Source organism: Cynara cardunculus, assembly GCF_001531365.2.
Source record: "Cynara cardunculus var. scolymus isolate 2C chromosome LG 3, CcrdV1, whole genome shotgun sequence".
Lineage (NCBI taxonomy): Eukaryota > Viridiplantae > Streptophyta > Magnoliopsida > Asterales > Asteraceae > Cynara > Cynara cardunculus.
This window is the reverse complement of record NC_037530.1, coordinates 5,847,888-5,861,017: the sequence shown is the minus strand read 5'-3', so window position 1 is coordinate 5,861,017 and position 13,130 is coordinate 5,847,888. Positions and strand designations below refer to the sequence as shown.

At 33.9% G+C, this 13,130-nt stretch overlaps 1 protein-coding gene across 1 annotated transcript; it reads left to right on the top strand.

Annotated features, from left to right (window-relative positions):
• Positions 1 to 934: 934 nt before the first annotated feature.
• On the top strand, positions 935 to 6,430 carry LOC112509339 (glutaminyl-peptide cyclotransferase). Its single transcript, XM_025114249.1, has 11 exons — positions 935 to 1,325; positions 1,645 to 1,701; positions 2,045 to 2,080; positions 2,334 to 2,398; positions 3,015 to 3,078; positions 4,154 to 4,271; positions 4,464 to 4,561; positions 5,053 to 5,123; positions 5,270 to 5,297; positions 5,432 to 5,483; positions 6,078 to 6,430. The coding sequence occupies exons 1-11, from the start codon at positions 1,056 to 1,058 to the stop codon at positions 6,194 to 6,196; spliced, it is 978 nt and encodes a 325-aa protein (XP_024970017.1). The 5' UTR covers positions 935 to 1,055; the 3' UTR covers positions 6,197 to 6,430.
• The last annotated feature ends 6,700 nt before the right edge of the window (positions 6,431 to 13,130 follow it).

Sequence of the window (13,130 nt, the reverse complement as noted above, 5' to 3'; positions counted from 1 at the left end):
GCGGTGGATATTGTGAAAAAGAGAGGGAATAGAAAAGGGGTGCGAGTAGGGGCGGTGGATCTTGTGAGAAAGAGATGGAAAGAAAGGGGGGGGGGCAGAGAATGAATATGATGACATTGGAAGACGGGAAGCTGGTAGACCGACGACAAGAAGGGAGAGCTCAAATGGAGGTGCCGGGAGTTCCAAGGATTTTATTTTTGTTAATGATGACAGTGTGTTTTAAAAGCAGGGTATTTTGGCTGAATGTAAACAAGTGCCCTCCTAAAGCTGTCTGAAGAAACCCTTGATCTCCATATTAAGCCATAAAAGAACAACCTTTTATGGCTAAGCGAATAAGCTATATGGGTTATACAACCCATTAAGCCACAACCGAACATCCCCTTAATAAAAACAACCAAATAGCCCCTAAGTTTGCTATACAAGAGGTATTTGGTTGCAAATATTAAGAAAGATGAACGTATACAATGCTTCCATAGCTTCTATACCTATTTATTTTTGGAATATCATATCCCGGATAAAGAAAGAACAAGAGTAACAAAAAATGACGACTCAAATCAAGATCTATATGGTATCCTATATCAAATCATAAAATTAAAATAGATTCAGAAAACGCCAAAAATAATAATTATATCATCGTTAAGAGGTGAATCTTGTTTAGCAAAAAAAGTCTATCTTTTAATAAAGTTCTAAAACTTTCTTAATGATTTTGTATCATATGTCTCCTTTAACCGTTCAACGTCATAATTTCATTGTAAAGAATTATAACACAAATCATATTTTATTTTGCATTATATTATGAAAACCTCTTAATCATTCTGCACCAAACTATTCAATCATTTGAATAAAAATATAATAATTATCTAATAAATGAAAACAAAGTGAGTAATTAATAATAATAAATATAAAAACCGTTTGCAATAATAGTTTTGAAACCGGCGATCCTACTCGACGGTAGTCGTTGCAGCATTTTAGCTTTGTTCAACAACCCCCAAATCAGATCGTCTTCTTCGTCTCTTCCCCAATCTCCCAAGTCAAATGTCCAACTCTACAATCCCATGGCCCCCGGCATGAGGAAGAAAGCAGCTACTGCTAAGCGATCCAACCTCCTCAAACCCCAACACCCACCTCCAATGCCTGTCTCTTCTAATTCTCCTTTTCGAACCACTAAGTTCGTTCTTCTCCTTTCAATCTTGTCGGCCGTAGTCCTTGTTGCGCTTTCTTGGAATACCCTGAGTTTCTTCAGATCTAACACTCCTGTCACCGACCAAATTCACTCATTCGAAGTCGTCAACGAGTTCCCTCACGACCCTGATGCTTTCACACAGGTCGATGTTTCCTTCATTAGATCTCTCGATGTATTTGGTGATTGTTCATCTTAATTGCTGCCTTCAGTTCCAAAGGAGAGCTGTATTGTGACTCTGGATGTCAATTGAGTTACTTTTCAACTTCAAAATTGATGCCCAGGTCAAAATTTTACAACAAAATTGATCTTCATCACAAAATAATATAAGTTCATAACGTTTTGATGTCTTTTAATAAAATCCATATTGAAGTGTTGCTGTCTAGATTCTTTTTGGCAATGAAGAGAGTAATTCGGAAGTATGCTGTAACAAGTGTTTGATGTAAAGCCTTGGTTGCTTTCAGGGGCTTTTGTACGGAGGGAACGATACATTATTGGAATCAACCGGCCTCAATGGACATGTGAGTTTTAATTCTTATGGAATTAGGTCACTTCGCATTGTTGGTTAATTCTAGATGCTGAGCTTTCCAAAGACATATTGTATGCTGAAATAGCTAAACAGTGCAAAATATTGTGTCAAATTATGACTCATGGATGTTTTAAACTTGTAAATTATTGGCTTTGTTATAATTGGATGTAATTCTTACATATGGGATTACAAACACATATTGTCTTCAAAGTCTTTCTCTTTCTTTTTGTGTATCATGGTATTCTTAGTAGTTACACTTTACAATTGAAGGTTTTGTCATCAGCTTTTGGTTCATTTGTGGTTCCTTGATTGACATTTTCTTTTTCTGATTCCAGTCATCAGTTAGGGAAGTGGATCTTCGGACCGGAAAGGTACATTCATGCTCAACATTCTTAGTGTGTTTTGTGAATTCTCCACAATGAAGGGTTCCCTAAATTTATATTTCTTGAAATGCAATTGCGTCATATCGCGTTTCATTTAACAGGATGCCTATATAAGAGTTTTATCATTTATATCTGTTCAATTAAAGCTGAAAATGGATCACAAAATCTTTAGAGAAACTGTCACACATCTTTAACTATAGCATTTGAAACTTAAAGTTGATTGTGTTCTTTGTATTCCCAGATCAAGGCCCTGCAAAACATGGATTATTCTTATTTTGGAGAGGGTTTAACTCTTTTGGGTCAAAGGTGAGTCAACAACCTTGTGTTTTTGCAATTTAAACTACCTATGCTAATACTTGTGTACATTCATGCATTTTATTATGCCCATATAGTTGGATATGTTGCAAGGATGGAACACACTTCTTGTTTATTTCTTTAAATTCTACAGTGACAGTATTGTATTTAACCATTTATGGTTGGTTCACTGGTTGTACTTCAAAGTTGACAAATCGACAACCAATCTACTTCTTAATTGTTTTGTTTTGCACTGCACCTCACTCAGTATCTTGATAGTTGATATAGGTGATTTTTACAAGGTCTTGTATTGGAAGAAATGGTGAAATGTCTAAATACTAGGAAACCTGAATAATGTCTCTCCAAATAAATATGTTATAATTGTCACTACGAACTCCTTTAATTTCACTTTCTTTTACATCAAGCTAGCTATGAACTTGTGTTTTTGCGCTATGTGTCAAACTTATTTTTTATTCCATGCATGGTTTCAAATTTCTATTTGTGCTTGCATCTTCTCTCTATGCAAATAGCTTTGAACATTCTGCAATGTTCTTTTTTTGTTTGTTTGTTAGGGCTTCATTATTGAGGGTCTCTTTTGCTGATGTAAAAATCTTATGCATTTTTGTAGGTTATATCAAGTAACTTGGTTGGGGAATACTGGTTTCATATATGACCGATATAATTTAAGCAAAGTTTGTGACACTTCACCTTTATCCATGCATAATTGGCGTTCTTTCAATATATTTTTGCATGTGTTTGCATAAGACTTCTGAGTGACTAGTAACAAACAAGCATTTGATTTCCATGACATTTTGCTGCCATGAATTCAGCATGAAGTTGTAGCAAGCAGTATTTGATGATTATATTAGTAATTTTCTACTTCTAGTTGGTGATCACTGCAGTTATTCTGTAGGACACTGGTCCTATTAAGTTGACCAGTTTTAGTTTGTTAATTATGAACGAGGACAAACTCTGAGTTAGGTCTTCATGGTTACTTAGGTGTCATGTTGAAAACAATAACAATTTATATCTATATTTTTCTCTAGGTAAACCATTTAGTATAAGTTTCTGCTTTTTAACAACTCAAAATAGTTCCCTGCGAAAGCAGTATCGAAAGCCTTGGCCTAATGATTCAATGTGGCTACTATGTTTCATGATTCTGGTACTCATTTTAGTTATGAACCACCAGATATGGCAATTGATAGAGAAACTTAGGGGCCCTATACCAAACGCCCACCGAGTAAATGTTTACCGGCCGGAGTCACCACCATCACTTACCTTATTGGGTAGCATTCTTCCATCAAAATGGATTGTTGGTACGTGGTAACCGCTAACTGGATAAGAGTCTTCCCCCTCGCTTGCCGGGTAAGATTATCGGTTCTTGTCATGCTCAGCAGGTATGGTAAGTGATGCCTGGTAAGCGTTTGGTAAATGACTCTTAACTCTATATAGATGCATATAGGTCTGGACTTCTCTCTGGGAAAAAAATTATTTTCCACATTAATGTGGAAGTGGGGAATTAAAAATCACAAGTTGGGAGGATAACGTATCAAGATGACTTGTCATACTGTTGATTTTATCCGACTTCTTCTCATATGGGTTTTTTTTTCTTCTTATCACCTCTGATTTTGAAGTTCAATTTTCATTCTTATAATATTATGTGGTGTAACTGTCCTTTCATTTTAATTTAAAATATGATCACTATGCATTTCATTTTCTGTTCTTAGAGAGTTACTTGGGATTCTTACATCTCAATGTCCATTGCAGTTCAAAAAATTTACTCATGATATGAAAGATGGTTGGGGATTAGCAACTGATGGGAAAGTACTCTTTGGAAGCGATGGATCCTCTTCCTTATATCACATCAATCCTCGAACAATGAAAGGTAACATTGGGCCACAGGCCACTTGGTTCATTTATAGCGATTTTGAAAATTGATCAGGTTTATCTGGTCCAAGGGTGAAGGGGCTAATAGTTTCTAGAGACTTGGTTTTGTGTTTTATTATGGAATCGGATTTTGGACCATATCTTTTTGTCATCTTCACCTAGTCTAATTTTCATCTTCCTGTGGATGCAGTTACAGCGGAGCTGGTTGTTAAATATAAAGGTTTTGAGGTGCATAACCTCAATGAATTAGAGTACATAAACAATGAAATTTGGGCAAACATTTGGCAGGTATATTTCTGACCTAATTCTTGTACTTGAAGGCTGAAGCATTAAATATATGAGCTATAAAGTTGTCATAACGAGTGTGCGAATGCCTGAATTTTGTTTTTGTTTTTGTTTTACTAACTTTTCTCACTCCAGGATATATTTTGTAGTTGGGACTTGGGCCCTTCAAATGAATTAGAAATTGAAATGTTCTATTATTTAAAATTCGACAAATCCAAGAATTTGCAATAAAAGAAGGGGATATAGAGCCTGCAGGGGGAAATACCCTGTTGTGCTAGACAAAGAATTGAAAAAGATGCTAGGTGTGCCCAAACAGAAACTCCAGGGGCCAAAGATACACGCATTGGAACATGCCAACAAAAAGACACTGATCACTCAAGTTGAACAACCACACAAAACAAAAGCTGCAACTAAGAAAAACTACTGCTAACTTAAAACAAAAAGTTTGCAATATGCTCTTTTACGTATGCACTTGAAATGTCCTTGCTTTGTAGAGTGACTGCATAGCTAGAATCTCACCTGCAGATGGAACTGTGATTGGATGGATTCTCCTTCCAGAGTTGAGGTACTACTCTTACTTCTATCCACTTCTTCCCTCATGATGCAATTACCATCCATGTGTACGAACACATGTGGATGCTTGTTATTGCTCAATTCTTTTCCTGCTTGACTCAGCTAATCATCTCGGTTTATTTCTTTCCATTTTTCTAGAGAGGGATTGCTGGCAGCTGGCAACAGAGTAAGCATATGTTCTTGAACTGATTTTCACTTCAGTTTATCACTGCAAGTCATCTAGTTATAAGAGCGAGAATGGCCATATACAAAATCTTCACTTTCCCAATTAATTTCGGTTGAATCTTTGCTGCTTTCCAGATTGATGTGTTGAATGGGATAGCATGGGATGTAGATAAACAACGCCTTTTCGGTAAGCTTCCAAAAGCTATGCCGTGAATCAATATATGCTTTACCATTAATTTATCTATTGAATTGATTCCATTTCTGAACCAAACAAGATTATCCCCTTAGTCCTGTCTATGATGACGACATCTGCTGGCATGTGATGTTTGAAATAATCTTATTAGGACCCTGACTCAAACATATGAATTCCAGTTGTACATCCACCAACTATAGATATTATGAGGGGTAGCTCAACTGGTAAGACCTTGGATTTACTTCCTTGAGGTCGTTGGTTCAAGTCTCCTCAGGGCCACCGGAGGGTTTGTCTGACTGTTAACTTTAGGGCCTCCTGGGATTTGTCGAATCTACTCACGTGGAGCTTTTGTTGGTAGATGTTTGCTTGGTTTAGAACTCGATACTTCACATACGACTATCAGGCATCTCAATAAGTCTAGCTATCAGGCATCTCAATAAGTATAGCATGTAACACCTAGCATTCTTGTATTTGGGAGTATTTGTTTCTTCGAGTCCAGTATATCGCTTTACATCTTCATTCTTTAAGTCCCATCTTGGACATCATGTTATTGGCCGATTTCAAGTATGAACATATGATTTGTTGCAGTGACGGGGAAACTGTGGCCAAAACTATACGAGATAAAAGTGCAGCCACTGAGGAAACCTCTACAGGCACCTGTAGAACGAATCTGCTTAAGGGACCCTGTTCATTTTACAAGGAATTGAAATGAAGTAAAGAATGATATTTAAGAATCTATGATTTATACATGATGTTCTGATGTCGTATATTCGAGCCGATTACAAGTCGTTACAAATGAGTCAACTTAGGCATGAGTTTTAGTAGAGATTCATGGCAGGGTAGAATTTTTTCGAAGTTGTCTGTGATCTATCCAAATTTACCATAAATAGCAATGTCTATGATAACAAGTATTGTTTTAGTAGAGATTCGTGCTTAATGTTGCTGTCGTGTTATGTAAAAAGAATGAAGGTGATCACAAGGGTGGTGTCTGATTGGTTTGAGCTTGGCTCCAAAGGTCAAAAACATCAGGAGGTTTCAGGTTCAAATCCAAGGAGGAATAAAAATCCTCTTGTGGCCACGAAGGTTCAAATATGGTGACTCCAGGCTATCTGCAAAGCAGGTGGTCGCTCTGGGATTAGTCGGCTTGCATAGCGGGTTGGATATCCAGGTTAATAAAAAAAAGAATGAAGGAAAAACAATTGAAGATGGATATGTCTTAATGTTTGGCCAAATTATCCATGGCTTAATCAAATTGTAGCTTTCACTATTCTAAACCATTTGGCAATTCTTCATTCCGATTCAAAAGATGATTTTATTTAAGTGAATTTCCATACATTACTTTATCAATTAAGACACTTTTGTTATTTTAATCGTAAAACTTTTAATTTAATGTCATAAACCTTTATATATTGTTTATTTATTACCTGTTCAGTCAATCTACAATAATAATTTAAACCTATAAAAAATCAAAAAAAATCTCATGAAAAATGTTTAATACGTAGAGGAGAAGACTGATAAAGACTAGCAAAAAAAACAAAGTGGTCAATGAAGTGATTTGTGACTAGCAATTTCATCAACTTTTGGTGGTAGTTTGGCCATGGATGTGCAATATACACCATATTTTAAGGGGAAAAAAAAAGACAAAAACAAATCATAAGAGTGGTGTTTGATTGGTTTGAGTTTGGCTTTAAAGGTCAAAAAGTAACAGGAGGTCCCATGTTCAAATCCAAGGAGAAATAAAAATCCCCTTGTGGTCACGGAGGTTCAAATGCGACGACTCTGGACTATCTGCAAAATAGGTGGTCGTTCTGGAATTAGTTGGCTCATATAACGAGTTGGATATTTAGGTTAATTAAAAAAAATGTTTAATTTAAATATTGAGTAAATTTAATTAATAATAAAAAATAAAATAAATGGGGAATGGGCCATTCCGTGTTGGAAGCACAAAGAGACATAAGAAACAAAAAGCAAAAAGGCACACACACATAAATAATGCAGGAGACGTGTCCATTTCTCACAGCATTTATAACATATCCTATGTTTCATTTATTATTTTTAAATAATAATTAATAATTCCAAAATAAACATTTAATCAGAAATCCATGTTCTTTTAAATATTAAATCAAAATTGATTTTTTTATAGCAATTTGCTACTTCACCGTAAATTCCTCTTCTACCCTTCTCTCCCATGTTAAACTACAAACTTACCATCGTTTGTATTTTTCTATTTTTGTTTTTTTTAAAATTTTCAGTTTTAAATTGATTCTCTGAAATTAATTATTACAAATGATAAAATTGATGACAAAAAGTTATAAATTAATAAAGTTTTATTTATCCTTATCTTTTCTTTTTTATAGTTAATAAAATAGTACGTGGATCTGGTAAAGTTCGAAGGATTTATTTTATAATTAAGGATTCATTTACCAAACGCTTATCTGAGTAAGCGTTTATTAAGTCACATTCTTATCGGATGAATATGATAAGGAATAATAATCTTATCTGATAAGAGCGAAACAAGAATCAAAAGTCTTATCCGATTAGTGAAAATAAGCGCTTACTGGATACATTGTTGTATACAATGTTGTTTTGATGGACAAAAATCTTACCTGGTAAGTGATGCAACAACTCTTACCATGGTAAGTGCTTACTGGGTAAATTGTTGTATATGGCGTCGTTTTGATGGACAAAAATCTTATCCGATAAGTAAATGCTAGTGTTAAATGAAAAGAAAAGAAAAGCAAAGAGTGTGATAAGGGAAGGGAAAACCATCCGGAATTTGAGCATTGCATATGGGAATGTTGAAATGTACATAGGATGCCCATGTGCCTCATATTCCTCATTATAACATCACCATCTTCCCTAATTTCATTTCATTTTTTTAATTTCTTAATAATTATTATATTCAAACTTTTATATATATATATATATATATATAGAGAGAGAGAGAGAGAGAGAGTCCTGTTCATTTGTTAACCATATAAATGATGTTAACTTTGTTAACCAATCCCAACTGTTTAAAAAGTAGATCTATGGTTGAGATTAAACAAAGGCAGGTTTCTAAATAGGTTAAAAAGAGAGTGTGTACTCGGTTATGAAAGATAGGTGAACCATTATGAACAAAGGTAATTATGTAACTTGACTAACCACAACTAATTAGAAAAAACCCATGACTCTGATTCACTCCATCATCGGTCGATTTTGTTCCAATTTCGAAGCGACTACCAGTGAAAGCGTAATCATCGATATCACATTGGAGATCATGGACGACTTGGGAGAGAATCATGGATGGAACAACTAAAGCGATTTGAGATGAACAAGATTTTTCTTTTCAATATAAAACTCGTTATTAATTTGTGGTAAATGTTCAATGTTTCATTGGTAAGAACATCATGAACTCATTGTGATATTTACGTATTAGTTGGTAACTCTTGTTGTATAAAACCGTTTTAGCAATTATGATCTATAAGGTTCGAAAATGTTCAAGGCTGATCATTGATATCCTTTTAATTTGTAGTTTAGTTGTTCACCACTGAACATTTATCAATGGAGAAGACAACCAAATCAAAAAAATATGATCAAGATATATCCCTGGATAAGAAAACAAAAGTAGTATGCCTTATCTCGCCTCTGTAGTTTATATATATGTATATGTATCTTTGTTATCTCATTTTCCAGTGTAATCAAAAGTTTTAGGTGTAACAGGGTCTCCAAAAAGACTGAAGCATCCCTCCTCTCATGTCTCATCCTCTGCTCTTTCCCCTGTCTCTTCATGTGCTCGCCTCAGCCACGTCTTCTGCTCACTTCCATCTCTTGACCTTGTCACACATCGAAGTTCGAGAAGTTCAACAATGGCTACAACCATCAACTAAAGATCATGTACCCGATTTCTGTACTCACCGATGTCAATTTTTCTCCCATCTATATACTTCTTACCCCGGGGGGGTCGAAATGTTGTCTTTCAAAGAGGTTCGCTCTCCCTTCGAAAAACCCGTAGCATATAATTTTTTTTATAGCATAATGGTAAAAGGATTGTAAGTCTTCTTATATGTTAATTGTTATTATTATTTGGATAAAATGACACATGTAATGTTTGCCAATTCTTGGTTAAGGTTTAGTGTACTTGACTTCTCCACTTTGGTTGTTTGGTAGTTAAATGAGGTGCCCCATGTGAGCACATGGTTGTAAGAATGAAAAGTTATGGCTAAGACCCCCTTTATGTTTTACCAAGGTAAACTCGATGATTACTGGTCGAATAAGAGTCATCATTCACCATTTTTACTTGTTTTACTGGGTAAAATTCTTGGTCATTAAAAAAAATCAAAGTGTCTTTTACCCGATAAGTACTAACCATGTAAAAGTTGCCATCCTTACTGGGTAAATTCTCGATCAGTAAACCGACACAATATTCATTACTTAATATAGAAACAAGAAAGAATCAAAAATTGAAAAATTAATGAATGAACATCAACCCTTCAAAATAGGGTACACATTATCAACCAAAACACACCCGCAAATTGCCCACTTGCAAAGAGGACACAAACAAGACCACATGAGTCACGGACCATGCCGCAAAATCCAATCACACCCCACCCAATCGAGCCGTCTTGTTGTCGAACTAAAAGTTCAAAAGAAACAGAAGGGGACCGGCTACCGAATGGGGAATCGTTGTTACTTATTAGCCTCGTATATTCTACCAACAATCACAATTTACCGGTCTATGTGAGGATGGATTTGTGACCACAATTTCGTTCGTTCCTAAACTAAAATAGAAGGTTATCAGTACCCATTTTCTATTTTGATCCAGTTCTTTTCCAATGTTGATTATTAATCACATATTACGTTTCAAAAGATATTGATGTTGGTAAAGTAATTTTAGTACATAAGATTCTTCTATTTTTGTTTTTATAAAATATATTTAACCCAAACTTGACACGTTTGTTTTGACATAAACTGACTAGTTAGGTCAAAGATCGTTCGTCATATTTATTTATAGAATATGAATTATTAAATGATCATGGTTCAATGTACATAGAGATTGTATCTATTACCGATGTATATCTATATATTTATATATAAATAGAAAATGGAATGCAAGAAAATATTTCAGTTTAAATAATATATTATGTATTGTTAGAATTGAGTAATTTTTTAAGATGTATTGTTTTATTATTCAATATCTGTCAACTAACTTATCAACTAGTTTTATCAAACATAATTAGATTATCAGCTAACTTTCAACTAATTTGTTTATTGAATTAGAGGCATATTTTTGACTCTCAGCGCAAGGCATCCAAAATCATAGGATCGACCCTAAAGTTTACCATAAACTACATTAGAAATCCATCAAGGATCAAATATTCAAACTACATTTATGACTATTTCTATCATGTTCAATATTTTCATAAGCAAACACAAACTAAAGATTAAGAGATTTAGGATGAAAAACAAAAACACGAACAACAGTTTTAACTAATCAACAAATTAGTAAATGTCTTACTAACCAAGAAAACAAATAAGCGAATAAGTGAATAATCAATTAATCAGAAAAGAAAACACCTGGAGAAGGGCATTACGATTTAGGACATAATCTGAAAAATGTGAACCAGAATCGTAGAACATCAGAAGTACAGAATTGCAGAAGGCGAGTAGCTGAATCTAGTGAGAGGATGAGTCGCTGAAAGAAGATGTTGAGAGCAGAGAGCGAGAGGTTATGTCGAGAGGCAAAGAAAAGAGCGTCAGACTAAGAGCGGGGAGCGTATTCAGAACGATAGCCGAGCCTAGTATAACATATAAGAGGCTTGGGCCTCTACAGACCTGGGAAGGGTTCAAATAAGAACCCATGTGATTTACGAGAATGCGACAACAACCTACTAACCAAGTAATGTGATAACAATCAAGATTAAGGGATTTTGTAAATTTAAAATAATATTAAAAATAATTCAAGAAAAATTGAGAGGTGGCAGGATAAACTTGGATTTCGAAGTGATAATATTTAAATAACACGATCACGAAAAACTCCATCATCTGGGAACTGATAACATCATCGTCGACAGTGGTTATCTTGGTTATCTGGTAGGCCATTATTAGAGGAAAAAGGTTTCATAAGGTTTCAGAAGACAGAAAGTGCACTGGATGAAGAAATCGAACTGAAAGAAGTTTGAGAGATAAGTTTGCAGAGACATTTCATTCAAGGTTTGCTTAGCACAACTTTATCACACTTAGAATATGAATCGATCATTGTCGCTCAATTAGGACATTGTTTGGTTCTATTATCACAAGAAATCCGCCTACACTTTGTTCGGTTCGATTATGTTTCACGTATCACACATTTATCACAACCAATGCGAATTGAGTATCACACAATTATCACAAGAAATCCGACTACACTTTATTCGGTTTGATTAGGTTTCACGTATCACATGATTATCACAACTTCAATCAATATCGATTATCATATGGTTATCACCAAATATGACTGCACATTGTTTGGTTCGATTAGATTCATGTATCATACGATTATCACTGTTTAATCAATAGTAGGATTATCACACGAGTATCACCACATGTGAATACACATTGTTTGGTTCGTTAGATTCACGTATCACACGATTATCACTGCCCAATCAATATCGATTATCACACTATTATCATAGCCAAATACAAATATGAATCGTTTGAATAATCATGACGATCACTTGATCATGTACAAGCATCGATAGCTTCCTTACCTACAACATTGGAATCCTCCATTCTCGGTTGAAAAAGGAATTAGATACTTTGAATATCATAAATTTCGATACGATGGGAGAAAATGGTGAGAAGAAAACGTTGGACGTTCTATTCAACATGATCAGATACCAAGCTAAAATCATGAGATAATTTCAATTAATTAAAATAAGATAAAAATTATAAAAATACCTAATTACATTACTATCCTTATTGATTTATTTTTATTTAATATAACATAAATTATTGGTTAAAAAGTTTTGAGACTCACAATTTTTTCCACATTCTCGTAAATCATAGGGATTCTCGTTTAAACCAGTAGTTATATCATATAATATAAATCTATAATATCTTATAAAACATTTGGCTAAAACTCTTAAAAACTTTTAAACTCGTTCATCCCTAAACGATTTCATCCCATATTTGAATTCGTGTAACTAACTGCAGATAAACACAATCAAATACAGGATAAACATCTCATTTTAAATATAAAAAATCTAAAATATAATTAGTATAATCATTAAATTCTAACAGAATACTTAATTATTATCTTTATAAAATTAAACAAAAAAATAAATTGTTTTATTATTAAACTTAAATTAAATTATATATATAAAAATATATTTTATATTATAAATCATTTGACAAAAACTCTTAAAAACCATTTTTTTATACGTAAAGTATTGTTTATTAATGCATATTAGTTAAAACTCAAGATTACAAGTAGATTATGCGTAAGTACAACTTATTAAAGCTCCATATCTGAATTCGTGTAACTAATTGCAGATAAACATAATAAAATACAAGATAAACATCTTATTTTAAATATAAAAAATTTAAAATATAATTAGGATAATCATTGAGTTCTAACAGAATACTTAATTATTATATTTATAAAATGTTATATTATTAAAT